Raw genomic sequence first — 19120 nt, forward strand, 5'->3', positions numbered from 1 at the left:
GGAAAAGGTAGGTCGACTCTCACATTACTTCGGCTGAGTCAGATTGTAATTTTAAAAGGTCGATTTCAGATTTTGGTATTAGGGCTAGGGTTTGGTATTACCAATTTCAAAGCCTTCAATTGAAAAAGGGAGTGGGTTAAGCTTTGAAGTTACTACAGAAGAAAAAAGGCAAGCTTTTAGAGAAAGAAAGGAGGCAAGAACGGTGTCAACAAGCCGCAAAGGTTGCCATTAGCAGGCTACAAAGGTGCTACGTGGTGTAACGAAGGGAAGGTGACGCTTGCGCTATTGTGACTGAGTCGGGCATAGGTTTTGAAGGTATGTGCCGAAACAAAGGTAGAGCTAGGGTTTTGATCCTTTAATTCATTGAAGTTAGGGTTTTTAGGAGTTATTGCTATTGTCAATTCTTGAGAGATGAGAGGCGTTGCTATTCTCAATTCTTGAGAGAGAAGAGGAGAGGCAAGGCATGGACCATTGACAATCAATGTAGAATGAGAGAAGCGAGGAATGTGAGTTGGGGAGTTGTGAGCTATTGGAAGAGAACTTGGTGTTTTCAAAGGTGAGCCACAATTGAAAGCTGTGTGGAGAGAACTTAGTGTTTTTTAAGGTGAGCCACAATCTGGATTCCACCTATTTGGAGGTCTATTTTTGTCGTGTCTTGTGCAATTGAAGGTCAATTTGTTGAGGTATGCTTTCAATCTCGATTTCTTCAAGGCTTCCGATTTTTTTTTTTAACTTTTTTTTATTGGTGAACTTTATTTCCATTGTGCCTTGCTAGCTTAGTCGATTTCTACTCGCTTTGGCAGGATAGAAATTTAGGAGCTCGCCCAGTTGCGTCGGTGGTGATCTCATCTTTAGGTAATTTATTCTTTCGCAAATTTCTTTGATCTTTGATTGATTTTTTTTTTTTTTTTTGACATGAAATTCCCAACAATATTTGGAGCTAAAAATTGGTGAGCCATCATACGAGCTCTAGACTTGGCTGTAAATTGGTAGGTGAATTTAGGAGTTATTTCTTATGAGAGCTAACACATTGTTGAAGAACTCACTCATGAGAGCTAAAGAGCCAACAGATTGATGATCTCCCAAAAACGTATTTGGAGAGCTATCAAAAAAAAACAAAAACCGTGTTTGGAGCTATCCTAAGGAAAATGGTGAGAAAATTAGAACAACTCTACTTCAATGGTTCCCATCATGTTGGGGCTACCTCTCATTGGGGAGCTCTATTTTGGTGGAGAGCCAAAGAATTGGAGAGAGCTCTGCTTTGGAGAGCCAAGAGCTAAGAAATTAGAGAGATTCAAAAATTAATAAAGGACATACTTAGAGCTATCACCATATGGAGAACCGGAAAATATATTTATGGTTGTCACTATATGGGCTCCACTTGGCTTTCTTTTTTTTAGAGAACTATAGACTTAGGGAGCTTTAAGAATTTATAATAATATATTTGTAGCTATCACCATGTGGGCTCCACGCTCCACTCTTTTTGTTGACTTCTCCACTTTGGGCACTTAGCAAATTTGATGAGAAAATTGGGAGCCAGCTCTACTAAGGAGAGCTCTACTTTGTTGGTCTATGCCATCCTAAAGAGCCATGAAGTGGGGGAGCTCTACTTTGTGGAGAGCTAACTCAAGAGAGCCAAGAATTAGGACCCAACTCTAGGGAGAGCTCTAGTTCATTGGTCTCTACCATCCTCAAAAGCCATGAAGTTGGAGAGCTTTACTTTGTTGGATAATTACAAAATTGGAGAACTATAGACTTGGGGAGCTTTAAGAAATAATAATAATATATTTGGAGCTAGAAGCTATCACCATACCATCTTGGAGAACCATAAAATTGGAGAGCTCACCAAGGAGAGTTGGAGTTGGGGAGCTCTAAAAATTAATGATAAAATATTTAGGAGCTATCACCATGTATGAGCCAAAGCTAATAATATTGTATTTAGAGCTATACACATTGGTGAGCCAAGAAATTGGAGAGCTCTATTTTGTTGGGGAGCTAACTCTTCAAGAATTAGGAGCCAGTTCTAGAGAAAGCTCTTCTTCATTGGTCTCCGCTATATGAGGGAGCCAGGAACTTGGTTTGCTATGTCAAGGAGCTAGGAACGTGGTCCGCCATGTGTAGACACTCCATTTTAACCGTCCTTAAGACTTGGGCACCTCACTTTGAACACTCGATGGTGAAATGTTACGCTATGCAATCATTCGATTTATTCAGCAAAAGGCTTCAGTTTCAAGCTTTAAAACCAAAACCTTGCACCCCCTTTGAACCAAAACCACATTTTTTCTAGTCTAACCGCTCAGAGAAAAGCTAGCTAACAAGTGGCTGACATGCCATTTTTGATAGGACGGTTGTACCTCTTCATGGCCGGCCGGCCATGTTCAGCGTAGCAGATATTTTGACAACTGCTAGTTGTCCTTATGTGCATGCCTTGCACCAGCTGTCTTTATGCAGATATTTCCGATGTGAGATGATGTTTTTCTATAAATATAAGACCCCCATCATGGTTTGGGGTTAGAATATTTTGCCAAGAGCCATAACTTGTCCAACACACTTCCCTCTTCTCTTGCAATAGATATACGCTATACATAGACCTTCTAAGCTTAAACTTGAGGATTTTTTTGAGATTCTTGAAGATAAATTCAGACCTTTGAGAGTGCTTAGCTTGTTGTTTGTCAACTAGAAAGAGCATTCTCTCTTTAAAGGGGTAATCTTTGAGCTTTTACATCATCTTTTCTCTCTCTTTTCTTTGCCTTTTCACACTAATTTTAGAGCTGTTTTTATCTTAAAAATGTGATTGAAAAGTCATAAAAATATGAGGGGTTAGCCACCCTTCCTTAGGCCTTATTCTATGGCTTGTTTCTTTGCTTTTCCTACTTTGTTTCTTTTGATTTTGGCCACTGTTTTTTTATGCTTAGGGGTTGTTTAGTGTGTTCATTTAATTTATGGTTTGAATATTATCCTTGTGTTGTTGTAAGTCCTCATGGATTTAGTGTATAGGCCATAGTTTCCAATCCATTTGAATTGATAGTCTTTTCTTTCATTTTTTTTTTATAGCTTTCACATACATATTCACACCATTGTAAACACCGACCTTTCATTAGCACTCTGCAATCTCCCTTCTTTCTTTGTTTCTTTTGATTAAAAGTTGTATCAAACAAAAGATTGGAGCTCAAGGCATAAGAAATAGACCTCTCAAGCTAAATGGTTTAATCTCCTTGGAGGTTCATTACCAGGGCATTACATCTCTCTTATGCTAAGCACAATCTCTTGTCTGATACCTCCCTTTATCACCAGTGCATTTACTTCTAAGGGACTAATTTTCCTTTTAGACCCTTGGAAATCATAAAGGAAAGAGTCATTATAACTCATTATCGAGTTTGGATTTAGAGTCATTATCACTCATTTTGGGTTTGACTAGCCATTATCACTCTTTTTGAGTTTGACTAGTCATTATCACTCTTTTTGAGTTTGACTAGTCATTATCGCTCATTTTGGATTTGACTCCGAGTTCATTATCGCTTGAAAATAGGTTTGATACTTCCTTTGTACTTTCCCCCGTAGAAAAGGGCTCGAAGAGCTCATTTCTCAGGTTAAGTCATGCTTGCTATTCTTTATTGTTTTTGGACTTAGTGGGCGTAATCATCACCTTTGGACAAAAAGGGAAAAAAGATAAGAAAATGGAAAGGTAAAGTAAAAAAGGCTAATAAAATTGGAGTAAAAGAGGTAAAAAGGTAATAAATTTTGGCTAGGTTCAGTTGGACGTTATATTGAACCTATTGCGTCTTTAATCATTGCATACTTTTTAGTGATGTTCAATGATTCGTGAAACAAGTCTACCCCGCTCCCATGAGAAAGCTCCATGATAGGGAGGAGGTATTGTTTTTTCTTTTTCTTTTTCTTTTTTTTTTTTTTTTTTTTGAGTTTATTAAACTCTTGTCCTACCGTTTCAAATTTGCCATGATTGATGATTTGATAATCGAATCTGCTCCTCCTTTGATCATCTTCATGATAAAGAAGGGCAGAAGGAATAAATATCTTTTGGAAACACTCTGCTTTGCTCTACTTCAGTTATGTTGCAGTAGGGTATTCCCCAAAAATAGTGGCCGGCCGGCCATCATTTTGTACGGCTGACCACTTCTCAGGGCCGGCCGGCCACTTATTTTGTACAAGTAATGGCATTTTTATAGCAAAACAGAGCAAAATCTGAAGCCAAAACAAAATAATTTTTTTACTGCAAACAGAGCAAATTTTGGTAATAGATAGAGAGGTTTCCAGAGGATGTTCCTGATTGTGCGCATGTGGTTCCTCGCCTCCTATTCAAATCCATTAGATTAATAGCTTTTAGATTAGTATGTTGTAATTAATTAGTTGCTTTACTTTCATTCGGACTTGCAATAATTTAGCTAATTAGTTTATTCAATTGTGTTGTAATAATTAGTTAATTAGGACATTCATTCGGACCCTCTTGTGCGAGGGCAAATTTGTAATATTCGTATGTCTTCCAACCCCCATTTCTTCTCCCTTTTACTTACATGCTTACTGTGGTAGCATCATGTTTTCGTTTCATATCATTGCTATGCTTTGTATCCATTTTTGCATGCATTAAAGTTTGGTTCATCGTTCTAATATCACTGTCATTTCCTACTTGCTTGAATACGTTCATTGCGCATGCTTTGAGTTGATCCATATGACATGTTAAAAAAGCCGAACTTAGCAGTTGCATTTTGTATGTGTTGCATTAGTCACCTTGCATATTTAGGAGCATGCATTTTTATAATTACCTTTGGCTTGCCTTAGTTGAGCACTAGGTGAGCGTTTTTGCTTTAGCATATTATATGTGTGTTTGTGTTGCCATGTCAAGCATACTACCATGGGGCTAAGTGCTTGTTTGAAATATCTCTTTGAATGCCTGTAGATGAAGGCTATTTCACTTAAGTTGGAATGATTTTGATTAATGTACATAGAAGCTTACTTTTCATTCAAAAAACACATGTTCAAAACTCTTTTCAAACAAACATGAAATCAAAGCATTCCAAAGTAAGTGACGTAGTCTATACTTGTGTGCCTCACATAGTAATGTTAGTATAATAATTAGAACATGAGCATATAATGTTATTAAAAATTACATCATGATTAGTAGAGGCCGATCTTTGATAGGGGAGCGGGGTGCTCAATTCATGACCTTCCCCTATCATACCTAAGTTTTCGAGCTAAGACACTTTGGTTATGATGGACAAGTGGCCTTTGGCACGAGTCACAGGTTTCCTAAATTTCTCAAAAATATTTAGGTGGTGACTCTGAAGTCTCGCAATGCAGTCCATTTTTGGCATCTCTCATGATAAGTGGATTTTCTAAATATTTGTCGGATTTGGACTCTCATTTGTGTGTTTTTTATTTCACATTGCACTTGTGAACTAGATCCAGAACCACGGGAGTCTGAACTGTAGGGCTATCGTATCTGAGGAGACTAAACCCTTCCGAGGAGCACGAAAAACAAGCCAGACCGTGTTGGGGAGCCAGAAACTTGGTGAGCCCATGAATGAATAAGTGTGTTTAACTTTATCAAAGGAGAGCTTTAACTACTATAAAATTCTGGCGATTGCCCTTTTTTTATTTTTTTTATAGGAGCTCTACTTTGCTGGAGATCTAACTGAAGAGAGCTAACTCTTACTTTGTTGGAGCGCTAACTTAGGAGCCAGCTCTAGGGAGGAGAGCTTTACTTTGTTGGTTTTCACCATCTTGGAGAGCTGAAGTTAAAGAGCTCTAAAAATTAATAATAAAATATTTAGATCTATCACCCCAGCTCTACTAAAGAGAGCTGGAATTGGAGAGCCAAGAAATAAAAATATCATTTTTGGAGAGCTCTAAAAATAAGAAATAAAATAACGTAAAATAAAATGTTTGGCTCTATCCATATTGGTGACTCAATGAAATTGGAGAGCTGACTTCAGGGACTTGGCTAGAAATTAGTGAGAAAACTTAGAAGCTAGCTTTTAGGGGAGCGAGCACTTAGGAGAGCTCTATGTAATTGGGGAGCTGAGGACTTGGTGAGCCCATGAATTAATAAGTGTATTTAACTTTATCAAATAAAAGCTATAGCTGATGTTCCTCACAAAATTCTAGCAATTGAACTATGTTTCTTTTTTTCTTTTCTTTTTTTAAATTTTTGAAAGCACAATTCCTAAGCATAGTTCTTTTGTAAATATGATTCATGTATAAGAAACTTACTTGTTGCCATTTGAAATGATGCAGGTAGAGGTTGATTGTTCAAGATGAAGGGAAAAATTGTTGTTCCTCTGCCAAAAAAGCCTAACAAGAAGTTACTAGGCAAAGCAAGCAGTGAGAAGTCTTCAGAAATGCCTTCTGTCAAGCACTAGTTTCGTGCTTCTTATTTTAGAGTTGAGAATAAGTTTTGGCAACGGGTGTCAGACGATGGGACTGTCAATCCATCTCAGATTTTATTGGGGGGTACCAGAAGTAGAAAAGGGAGCAGAAGCAGTGATAGCTTCCGAATCTATTATGTGATTGCACATAGAGCGCGACCTCTACCCTTATTCATTTCCAACTCACAATAGTTATGCTTTATGTAAGAATTGTGGGGGTTTTGATATTTAGGTTGAGGAAGTGCTAATAGATCTTTCTTTCAGTGAGACTTTAAAGAACGTTGGTGTTTATGGCGCCATAACAACCAATATTGGGCTGAATGTAAGGAGGGAACCATCATAGTTGAGTGTAGCATTTTCTCGTTGGAGTTCCTGCACTCACACTTTTGTTGCTTGGTAAGGAGAGTTGGCACCTACAATGGAGGATGTTTGCGTTTTGACTGGTTTGCTTCTGCTTGGTATAATAGACCTTCTTGCTGATACATCTGTTCCAAAACATCTAAAGATTGTATCTATTCTGAAGGCTTCGATTTCAGAAGTAGAGTTCTTATTAAGAGGCTATGACAAATGAAAATATATTAGGCCACAATGTCGGGAACATCTTAAGAATACTTTTGAAGGGTGGGTACGATATTGGTACCGAGACTTAAATCCATTGCCTAATGAAGGAAATGAGGTAGTGGAAGATAGGGTAAATGGGCCTAGATATGAGAAGTATAGGCACAGTTCCACTTACCTTGTTGTTTTCCCTTCATATTGGTTATGTAGGTACATCTTGGAGTGGCCGCCCAAGGATGGAATAGATCCATTCGTGTTTGATATTGCCATTTATCTTGCAGTTGGACTTTCGGTTGTGCTTGGGCCATTGTTTTTGGGGACTATATATAGGCGGCTTGATATGTATCAGGCTGGGGCTAAGAAGTCGATTGAAAGGTATGATGCTATTAACTATGCATTAACTTCCTTTCTTTAGATGTTTTTATATGAGTGATTTCCTAAATTTGCCCCCAAATCGAAACCTAGGGAAGGACGAGAGCATCGAGCTGCCAGGTGGTATAGGGCATGCATTTGCAGGCCATTAATGGACATTTTTTTTATGATAAGAGTGAGTTTATAGCTTGGTTGTATGTTCCACCAGTTGTTGGGGTGGTTCCTTTTCGGATGTATGACTTTGTAGACTCCGAGGTGGTTTTTGTGGGCAATTAAGCAATCCTAAGTTAATGATGGCTTACAGCTTCTTTTCTTGTTCCTTGCCGTATTTTGTGGGAGGTATTTATGGTTTTGTGTCCTATAACCTAATGAAGGTGGCTCGTCAATTTGGATCTAATTAAGGGATGCCTACTCCTGGCATAGTTCTTTCTGTAGCCGATGCTTTTGAACAATTCTTCTATCATACTTACATTCTGCAGGCTCCAAAAGTGTGAAAAATTTATTCAAGTGAGTGCCAATCGTGTAGGTGGGGCAACAACACATTGGCAACATTATTGGAGAGAGACCTTTGCCGCGTTTTGAAAGTTTCTTGAAGGTGATATTGGGAACTTAGAGGTTGTGTTCATCTCATAGGATAACAAACTATGTCAGCCGCACGTGAAGGGTAGGACTTAGGTGGCTAGGGGTGAGTTGACCCAGCATGCTTGGAGTTGCTCTCTGATGTGTTAAGTTGGGTGAAAGTGGTGGCTGTAAATGGTCTTCAGGGGAAAGCGGGTATAGAGAAGCGATGCCTAAACTTGCCTAGGGATGAGCCTTCGAAGAGAATGAAGGCTAGCTCTACTTTGTTTTTTATGATTTTCTTCCTTGTTATGTTTTTCTTAGGTACCTCAAAATTAAACACTTCTAAAGAGGAGAACTCTACGGATGATTTGCTTTTGCATCGGCAGTTGTGGAGCCAAGCTAAGGTTAATGGTTCTAGTGATTCTAAAAGTGAGGGTGGCAATGGGGATAGCTTAGAGGCTAACTTGAATGCAAGGGATGGTGATGTTGCTAGGGTTTCATCTAAGTAGACAAATGTTCCCACTAATAGGATGAGATCTTAGGTTACTGTGCCATATGTTGAAGATAGAGTAACTTTTGCGCCTCCTCTGTTGCAATTAGGTCACCCAGTGGTACATTTAGTTAGGCTTGGGACGGTCGATGGTGATAATCCAGTTGGTCGGTTGCCTTTGGCTGATGTTCAGTCCTGCCTTCCTTCTGGTGAGCAGTTTGTCATCTCTTTATTTGATGGGAGTAGCAGTTTGTCATCAGTTGATGCTCATCTCAGCTTACCTTCAGTAGATGCTCAGGTTAGTTTGCCTTTAGTGGATATTCAGCTAGGTACTTTGCCTAGTTTGTCTGGAGTTACTATCAGTTCACCACTTGGTGAGAGTGGCAATTGTGTTCATGAAGAGACTATTGCTCCTAACATTGATGGTAGTGACCAAGTGAGCTTACCTACCATAGATGACGAGTTTACTATGACCCGTCTTGACGATGGTTGTATATCTTTGGTAGGGCCTGATAGTGCGGAGTGGGTTCTTGATCCCAATATATTATTTCATAGGGTACGAGGCAAGTATTTGCCAAGGCTAAACTTTATTTTTTTATCATAAGCCAAGCACTTTCATGCAGTTAGAAGCTGTGTTCTTACTACATTATTTGTTAGAGGCATTCTGCTACATGCTCAGAGGGTTTTGTGGCCTTACTCTACAGGCTTCTCTTGACACATTTCAGTCATTTCGAGCTGTCATGGCAAAGTTTCAACGACATGAGTTTGATGTGAGCCGGCTTGGAGAGAGTTTATCTCGTATGGAAGCTCAAGTGAAGAATCGTCACCTTGAGGCTAAACTGGCAAAAATGGACAAGACTTTGATGGAGTCAGCGTTGGCTATGGAGAACACCGTGGTGGAGTTAGAGCGGGCGACTAAGGTGTTGGCGGATGTGGACTTGGAAATTTTGAATTTGGAGGAGAGGAGAGCCATTGTAGAGGCTCAACTTTTCAGCTTGGAAGGGGAGGTTTTTGATTTGGGTCACCAAATAGGTCCAAGTTAGGTGAGTTGAGGGGTTTCATAAGGGTTCATGTGATGGAGAGTTGAGCTAACATTCTTGTAATGAAAAACCCTCAATTATTTTATGTTTTTTCTCATATATATATATATATATATTGAAAATTATTGTTAATAGTTGCATGGAGAGTAATGAGAATGAAAATAGCAAATGATTTTTTATTTATCATAAGCATGAGCCAATGCCTTACATTGCCATTTTGATTAAATTAGTAATAAAGGATTTCCTAGGGTGATTTCTCACTTTAATCCTATACTTTAGAGGGCCATGTGAGCTAAGAGTATGGCAATTTCCACGGGAAAGATTGTTTCCGTGCCGTATACCAACGAAAACAAGATTATTTGAGTTAGCCTCCTTTTGGATCTTTTGTATGCCCAAAGCACCATTGGGAGCATGTGCTCCCAATCCCTTTGATAATCCTTGAGAGTCCTTGAAAGGATTCTAAGAAGTGTTTTGTTAGTCGCTTCAACTTGCCAATTCCCCTGAGGATAATAAGGCATTGATTTATTGCATGTGATGTCGTAGGAGACCAAGAGTTGTCTGACTTAGCAGTTAACAAGAGGGGTCCCATTATTTGAAAGGATTATTCTAGGTATACCAAAATGACATATAATGTATTCTCGATTGAAGTTGGAGACAGTGACTATTATTACCCTCTTCAGGGGGATGGTTTCTACCCATTTAGTGTAAGTCTCTATAGTCACCACAATATAGATATATCCCCTTGATGGTACAGAGATGGGGCCAATGAGATCCATAGCCCATGTGTAGAAAGGCCATGGTAAGCTTCAGCTATGCAAATCGGTGGCTAGTGCATAAATGAGGTTTCAATGGAATTGGCAAAGTTTGCAGCGTTTGGCATATATTTTGGCATCTGCCTCCATGGTAGGCCAACAATACTCTATATGTAGGAGATGTTGGAATAGCTTGGCTCCACCTTGGTGCGCCAATCTGTGAGCAAGTTCCAAAACATTATGGATTTCTGCTCCTAATAAGCAGCAAAATGGCTTCTCATTGAAGTTGTGCCTAAAAAGTTGTTTTCCTTGTAAAAAGAATTTCGAAGCTCACTTCTTGATTGTTGTAGCTGTGGAGCGATCTGGTGGCAATGAATCTTCTTTGAGGTAATCTATATACATCTGATGCTAGTTGGGGGTGATTTCTATGAAGTTGTATTCAACTTTTGGAGGGAATTCTTGACATTTGGTGCACTTCCCTTGAAGGTCATTTGCTTCCTTAGCCATAGTAGGCTAATAATATCCTTATCGTTGTAGCTTCTTGTAGAGGCTCACATCTCTTGTCCCACAAGAGCGATTATGAACCCCCTCTAATTTGGACTTTGCTTCAGTAAGGTCGATATAGCACGCCAACAAACCACCACACCCTCTATAGTAGAGGAATCCTTGGTAAATTGTGAAGTGCTTGGTTTCGTTCAAAGGTAGTTTACCTAAGGAGGCATAGAGCTCATTGATGGTTGGGGCTCTCCAATTGGCGAGTTCTTCTTCAGGAACTATAGTTATTACTGAGCACGGCATGGAGCATTTCAGGACTTCTATCTTGGTTTATTCTTCTAAGAATTCTACCTTAGAGGTCAAGGTAGGGAGGGCATCTGGGTGTCGATTGTTGAAGCTAGGAGCGTATTCTTTTCTTATCGTGTCAAATTTGTCTGTCAACCTTTAAACGACGATTCTGTATGAAGCCATGGGGGGCTCTTTGATAGTGTAGTCTCCATTGGTTTGCTTGACCACTAGATTAGAGTCACATTTGAGACAAAGAAGACTTGATATAAGGGCTTCATACTCTGCCTCATTATTAGAGCATCTAAAATTCAATTTGTATGACAAATTGACTTAGGTTTGATTTTGGGAAGTAAGGACTATTCCAGCTCCTCTTCCTTTGAATGTGGATGATCCATCAAAGCTCAAACTCCATTCTCCTTTGGTGCTTACTTCAGCAGCTTGGAACTCATCTCTTAGAAGTTCATCCGAGGGCAACTCATGTTCTCTGCTAGGGAAGCGAGCCAGGAGGTCAGCTAGTGCTTGGCTTGCAATGGGCTTGGGGGCTTTGCAAGTTATGCCATATTCTGCTAACGAGAGGAGCTAGTGAGCTAGCTGGTTTGTCGAAGAGAGCTGGTCTAGTGAGAAGGAATCAGATGAGCTCGCTCCTGGTCATGAGATAGATGGGGTAAGAAAGGAGGTTATATTGGAGCTTTTTGGAGGCAAAGACTAGGGCGAGGCAATGCCTCTCGATGGGGGAATATCAGGCTTCAGCCCCTTAAATGACTCTACTTATGTAGTATACAAGTCGTTTAAGTCTGTCGATTTCCTGGGCAAGCAAAGCTCCGACTAACTTCGGCGTGGAAATGATGTAAAGGAGTAAAGCCCTCACTGATTGAGGAGGAATCATGGAGAGAAGAGAAGTTAAAGCTAACTTCACCGCTTCGAACGCTTGTTGGTGCTCCTCATTCCAAATGAACCTAACATCCTTCTTTAGCAATGAGTTAAAGGATTATGTTATTTCAGCCATAATGGGGATAAACCATCTCAAATAATATGCCAGACCAAGGAAGGTTCTCAACTCGTCTAAATTTGTTGGTCGTGACATATTTTTTATGGCGGCAACCTTTGCTGGGTGGGGTCTATCCCAGGGCAGTGAACAATGCATCCAAGGAACTTGCCGACAGTGACTCTGAATGCGTACTTAAGCAAGTTCATCCAACGTTCAAAGACTCTTTGGAGGTCTTCGAGGTGACTAGTTTCTTCTTTGGATTTTACCACCAAATCATTAATGTAATACTCCCAGGTTTTGTGCAACATATCATGGAAGATGGCTATTATAGCTCTCTAGTATGTTGCTCCCGCGTTTTTTAATCCAAAAACCATTACAATATAGAAAGATTTACCTATGGAAGTGTGAACGCCGTCTTTGGAGCATCCTCTAAAGCCATCTTGATCTGGTTATAGCCACTAAAGCCATCTATGAATGAGAACATATGGTGTCCAGCCACTGAATCAATCAAGGTGTCAATGTTTGCGAGTGGGAATTCATCTTTGGGGCAAGATTTGTTCAGGTCTCTGAAGTTGACGTACACACAAATTTGTCCATTCTTTTTTATAACTAGGATGATACTAGAAGCCATATAGGGTACTAGATAGGTTTTATAAATCCTACTCTAATCAGCTTCACCATTTCATCTTTGATGTTGAGCTCTATCTAAGATTTATAAAATCTTACACCTTGCTTGACTGGGTGAGACAAGGGGATAATGTTCAAGTGGTGCATGGTAACATCTGTGTCTAGGCCCAACATTTATTCATATGTTCACACTAAAACATCGAAATATTTCTTGATTAACTCGATAAGGGGCTCCCTATATTCTACTAGCAAATCATTGCAAAAAAAAAAGATAGGATGCTTGGGTTTTCCTTCAGGGCCTATGTTGCTTTCTTTCAATTCTTGCTTTTGGGGCTGAGGGCCATCCTATAGGCACTCTGCAGAAGGCCTTACCTCCTACAATCCCTTTTGCTTTGGATTGCAACCGAGCTAGAAAAGGCATGGTTAGGAGATGAAGTGGTTGCCTTAGTGAAGGACCTAACCCCTAAGCCTTCAGCTCTATCCAAGTGAATCGTTGAAGGACCATTGGATTTGTCAAAGTGTTTCTACTGGTGAATGAGTTATAGCTTTTTTTCTCCTGCTTCTTTTGTCCTAGCTTTTTCTATTCTTTGCCCTTGGTAGGCGTTGGGCTAGTGTAGACAGAGCATAACAATAGTGATCTTCTTCATTTGTTTTGTGATGAGCAATTGCTACTTCGTCTGGCTAGGGGTTCGCATAGGTGGCGTTTGCTAACCCCAAGCACCATCATAAACGGTATACCACTCTGTCATCCTCTGTTTAAAGCCTGGTCACTTTATGAAGCTTTCTTGAGGGCTTTGACTTGGCAAATGCTTTCTGTGAGGTGGTGATGAATCCTTTTCAGAGAGATCATCTCAACTTGGTATGGGAGTACCTCGAAGCGACAAGGGACATTCGTGTTTGTTAACATGATTGTAAAACACTATGTCTACCATGTGAGCTTCATCTACTCGAAAAGGTTTTTGAGAGCTAGCTATGGCTACTACCTCATTATTGTAAATTGCTTTGACATATTGATGGTAGGTGGAAGGGATCACAGCATATTTGTGGAACCAAGTTCTCCCTAAGAAAGCTGGATAAGTCGTCTCTACTTCTATGACATGGAACTTAATGGTGGAGCAAATTGGCTAAATCTAACTGGACATGAACTATGGTCTTGATTTTTTGATTTCCAAAACCGATGATGGAAATGGATTGTCTAACCAGTTGCTTTTGTGAGATCCCAACTGCTTGGAAAGTAGAATAGGGCATTACATTAAGTGAAGCCCCTCAATCCATGAATCCTCTTTGAAACTCCATCTCATTGATGAATACTGGGACATAGAGAGGACAGTTATATGGGAACGATACTTGCTTGTCTACCTCAGTAAAGGTTATTGCCAAGGACTTATCTCAAAGTACTTTCCTCATTGATCCGCTTACACTCACGCATGCCTCACCATTTTGCTCTGCAAGTCTTAAAAAGGCCTTGGCGGCTTTGAAGTGTGTTACTTCAAACAAGATGAATTGGTCGAAGAACCATTTGAACTTCGTTGATTTCTTAAGTGCTATCACCCTCCTGATCTCAAAGTCTAGACAAGTAGGACCTGCGAGCTCAGAGAGCTCACATACCATTGGTTCTTCCATCTCATCATAATGTGAAAGCATCATGACCATCTTACTGTTGTTTTTGCGACTGGGGAGGGGGGCAGGGAGAATCTTTCAAGACATCCTTCGTATGGCGGGGTACCTCTAAAGTGTCATCAGCCATCATCTTTCTAACTACAGATCTGAGTGCCTAACATTCGGTGGTAGGATGTTTGATGGAACAGTGGTACATGTAACAATTTGCTCGCCCTTGATTCCTTTTTGGTGATAGGTCGCCTTGGCTCAGGGAGCTGAACCTTTCTATCTTCTACCCAAGAGTTGAGGAATGCTTGTGCCTCGTCTACTGAGATGGGCAGATGCAGGATTACTTGATCAAACTTTCTCTTTTTTGCTTGTGAATTTCCTTTTCCTCCAGAGGAGCCTTCGGCTACATATACATCGTGGTTGCGTCGATCAAGCCTCTATTAAGAAGGCCGAGATGTCATCGACTTCCATGAGTAAGGCTGCAATGCTTCCGTTCGTGGCCCTAATCTTATTATTTCACTTATGTTCCAAGCTGTAGCACATAGAGTAGAAAAGTTAGGGAAGTGGTGGTTGACCAATTAGAGCTTGTAAGTCATGAGCATCCCTTCGATACAAATTGACACCAGTTGTTATTCTTCTATCGGGTCTTGAATGTCTACTGCTTTTTCTCTGAAACAATGGACATAAGAAAAGATGTCCTCTACAAGTCATTTTGTTTCCCTCATAAGATGAAGGGTGGTAATGCTCGGTCTATGATGGATTTGGAGAACTCTCTCATGCGGAGGTTTCGGTCTTCTCAGTGAGCACCAAAAGCTTCAAGAAAGCGTGAAACGTGCTCTCTAGCATTCCTTTTTTGTCAATCAAAACTGACAAACTTAGGCACTGCATACCCTACCGAATATAGAGAACTTGCAATGTGAATAAGGTAAGGAGGATGGAGGTAGACTATGTGTAACGCCCCGAAATAATTACAATAAACCATCCACATTATTAATAATATAGTTTTCTAAAATAAGTATCCTTTCATTTCATATGATTCCACGATACAAAAGGTAGCACATGCAGTTATACATTTACAAGTCCTAACCTTGAATCTACAGCATGTGTTACAAGTTAAAGATATGAAGCAAGAGTTAAAACAAATAAGAAATGCCCTAAAGACTTACAACTTTCCAAGACAATACTTGGTTACAACAAAAATGGATTTAAATCCATTACAGTTAAAGCTCTTGGCTTGTGCAAAATAAATAAAACAATACACAAAAAGAAGCCTTCAGCTCCAAGTCCTCCGAAGCTATTGCCTTGGAGGAGGCATATCATCACCACCTAAAAATGGTTTTCTCACATAGGGTGAGCCAAAGCCCAGTAGAGATGCTACAACACAGTTTATGAATCTTAACAAAGATATAAGGTGAATGCATATGCAATGCTCGTGCCAAAACATTTTATATCTCTTTTTCAAAACCATGTAATGCCAAGTTATAACACAATTCATAAAGCCATTCCCTTTACAATAGAAAATAGGGCGGTGAGTATAACACTTTGAATCTCTAGGTACGTGTCTGCAAGTAGACAGTACAAGTACTACCAATTTGTCATTTTTACCGGTATTAACCGAAAGGATCGACACATATCCGTGCGGGTTTCTAGTCTTTCACCAAGGACACACAGGCCAACTTAATATCGTTACCACACCCCTTACCCAGATTCATCAAGTATTCACCCATTTTTCTCAAAACAACATACATTTTCAACGTGTTAAAGATGTGACAATGTTCAATGCTAATGGATGAGAAATTAGTTCAAAGTCGCCTAATTCTCATGCAATTTCTATAACAATTATACCTATTCTCAAGTGCAAGAAGAGTCACTCGAGCGCAAATATAAAACTCTCAATAGTTTTGCTGACTACAAAAGGCCGCTTGAGAGCAAGAAGTTTCGCTCGAGCGAACAAGCAAAATTCTTGGCAACACATTTTTCAAAAGACTAACTCACAACCTGTTCCAAACAGGACAAGGATACTCCAATAGCCAAACTCATTGAAGCACAAGACGAATAAAGACATGAATAGTGATACAAGACAAGATATCTAGGATCCAAAGCAATAAACGGTTCGGGTCTAAACCGGAATCATTATAACCTCCCCTTTTAAGTAATTTTGTCCCCAATATTTTAAATCCAACAACAAAACCATGTTTAAACCAATTACATTGATAGAAAATCAAATTCATCACCATGGCCCACCCACCGATCATTCATTCACATAACAATGATAAATAGGTTCTCGATACATAATATACAATTCACATTTCCAAAACATATATAATGTTTACATTACATTAACATAACAAAATTTTCAATACATATGTCAAACATAAACAAACAGGTCTAGATACTTCTCATGGACTTCCAACTCATGCTCCCAAGTCGCTTTCTCAATCACGTGATGTCTCCACAACACCTTTACAAAAGAAATTGTCTTGCCACGCAAGACTTGGCCTCGAGTATCTAAAACTCTAACCGGTCTCTCCTTATACGACGCATCCTCACCTACCTCTAACTCGGTGCAATCCAACACGTGTGATGCATCCGGCTCATGCTTCCAGAGCATATAGATATGAAACACGTCATGCACCTTGGAAAGCTGTAGCTGCAAGGCCAAGCGATAAGTTACCTCCCCAATACGCTCTAAAATCTCAAAAGGAAAAATAAATCTAGGAGACAACTTCTTGTTCTTCCCAAACCTCATTAAACCTCGCCTGGGTGATATATTCAAGAAGACATGATCTCCTACCTCAAAGGATAACAATATCCTCCTACAGTCGGCGTAGCTCTTTTGGTGACTCGGAACTATAACCAACCTCTTATGAATAAGTGCAACCTTCTCTGTCGTTTCCCAAACCAACTCTGGACCTATCATAGGTGCATCACCCAACTCAGCCCAACACACATGAGATCTACAAGGTCGGCCATACAAGGCCTCAAATGGTGCCATGCCAATACTCGACTAGAAACTATTGTTGTAGGCAAACTCTACCAAAGGCAAGTGCCTCTCCCACAATCCCTTAAAATCAAGAACACAACCCCAAAGCATATCTTCTAGAATCTAAATGGTGCGCTCTGACTACCCTTAGTCTGGAGATGATAGGCGGTACTAAAAGTCAGTCTAGTGCCTAAAGTATTTTGTAGGCTCTGCCATAACCAAACCGTAAAACGCAGATCTCTATCTGAAACAATAGTCACAGGGACCCGATCTCAAGCTATTTTGGAAAAACAACAAGACCCCTTCAATTGATCAAACAAGTCATCTATACGAGGCGATGGGTACTTGTTCTTAAGAGTTATACGGTTCAACTTTCGGTAACCAATACAACGTCGCAAAGCGCCATCTTTCTTCTTGGAAAAGAGAGCCAGTGCTCCCCAAGGTGAAGTATTAGGGAAAATAAAACCCTTATCTAACGATTCTTGGAGTTGAATCTTTAACTCATTCAACTCAACTGGTGGAAATCTATACGGTGCCACAGAAATTGGTGTCATGCCAAGCACTAAGTTGATAGAGAAGTCAATCTCACGGTGAGGTGGTAAACTAGTGAGGTCCTCAGGAAAGACATCTAGGTATTCACAAACTACCCTCGGCAAACTCAATTAGGACTGTATCACTCTTAACACCTAAGAATGTAGCAAGAATGAGACTATGCTCGCCTGACCACGCAGATCACACACTGGTAACAAGTCTCTATCAACTCTGTATCCCAAGAAATAAAAATATTCACCACTTGTGGTGCACACCGTAACTCTCTAATGGTAACAATCTATAGCAGCCCGATAAGATGACAACCAATCCATACCTAAGATGATGTCAAAACTTAACATATCAATCAACACAAATGCAAAAGGAAGTCGACGACCGACAACCTCTATCTCACAACCCGACACCCCTTGTCCAACACAACCTCACCACCAACTGGTGACTCTACTCTGAGTGGAGATGCTAATTGAACCACTTCTAACCCCAATGCCAATGCAAATGCAGACGAGATAAAAGAATGGGATGCACCCACATCAATCAACACATTGGCAATAGAATTGCACAACAAAAAGTTACCCCTCATTATTGAAGGCACTAGTAACAACATACACACACCCTATAGGTCTCTGCTCTACGTGCTCACCCCTCAGAGAAAAATTCTAATGCACTGATTAAGCCAAAGAGGCTCCCTAATTGGCTCTCGAGGCCTGTGGTGACAGTATAGGCTGATGGCTCTGTGTCTGCCTCTAGCCAGATGCACCAGATATGCCACCCAATTGAGGGCAAAACCTCTTTACGTACCCCAATTGCCTACACTGATAACAGGTAAGCAGCTGCTCCCTCCTCTGACTTTGGCTCTGAGAATAAGCCGAAGACGGTGCAGACTATTGCCATCCTCTCTTCTGTAGGCAAACTACAGACTTGTGGCCCAACTAACCACACTTGAAGCAAGTGATACCATCCTGACCACCTGTCCCAGAACCCAAACTCGATATCGAGAAAGTGGACCTAGACTATGCTCCCTGGGACTGCTGTGGGTTAGAACCCCTCTACCTTTTACTGTCCCGCGTCTCTCCCTAAACCTCCTGACTCTTTTGCCTAAAGCCCCTTATCCTCTCCTCCTCGATTTGAATCATGGTCTCTAAGTGAGTCGCTACCTCCACAAGCCGACTGTAATCCTGAATCATGGATGTAGCCATCTTGAAAAGGAGTCTAGTCCTCAGCCTCTTCTCAAATTCTAACCAACGGCGTTTCTCCGTTGCTACTAGCTCGGGTGCAAACCTCGACAGACTAGTGAAAGTAGCCTCAAACTCGGCCACTGATGTGTTAAGCTACTTGAGCTTCAAAAACTGCTCCCTTAACTTCTCCCTGGCAGTGGGAGGTAAAAACTTGTCCCAGAAGACATTGACAAAAGCCTCCCAAGTCCCCC

The 19120-nt window shown here is 40.4% G+C and overlaps 1 protein-coding gene across 1 annotated transcript; it reads right to left on the reverse strand.

The window, feature by feature from the left end:
* Window positions 1-16530: 16530 nt before the first annotated feature.
* LOC145795829 (uncharacterized) lies at window positions 16531-17082 on the reverse strand. The gene has a single exon (XM_082880750.1). It carries the CDS (start codon window positions 17080-17082, stop codon window positions 16531-16533), a length of 552 nt encoding a protein of 183 aa, XP_082736876.1.
* Between the last annotated feature and the right edge of the window lie 2038 nt (window positions 17083-19120).

Source organism: Camellia sinensis, chromosome 7, assembly GCF_055761805.1.
Source record: "Camellia sinensis isolate YWXY chromosome 7, ASM5576180v1, whole genome shotgun sequence".
In the NCBI taxonomy this organism is placed as follows: Eukaryota; Viridiplantae; Streptophyta; class Magnoliopsida; order Ericales; family Theaceae; genus Camellia; species Camellia sinensis.

What these genes read in the sequence shown, in the direction of transcription:
- LOC145795829 (XM_082880750.1), bottom strand. Translation starts at nt 17,082, where the DNA reads ATGATAGGTCCAGAGTTGGTTTGGGAAACGACAGAGAAGGTTGCACTT.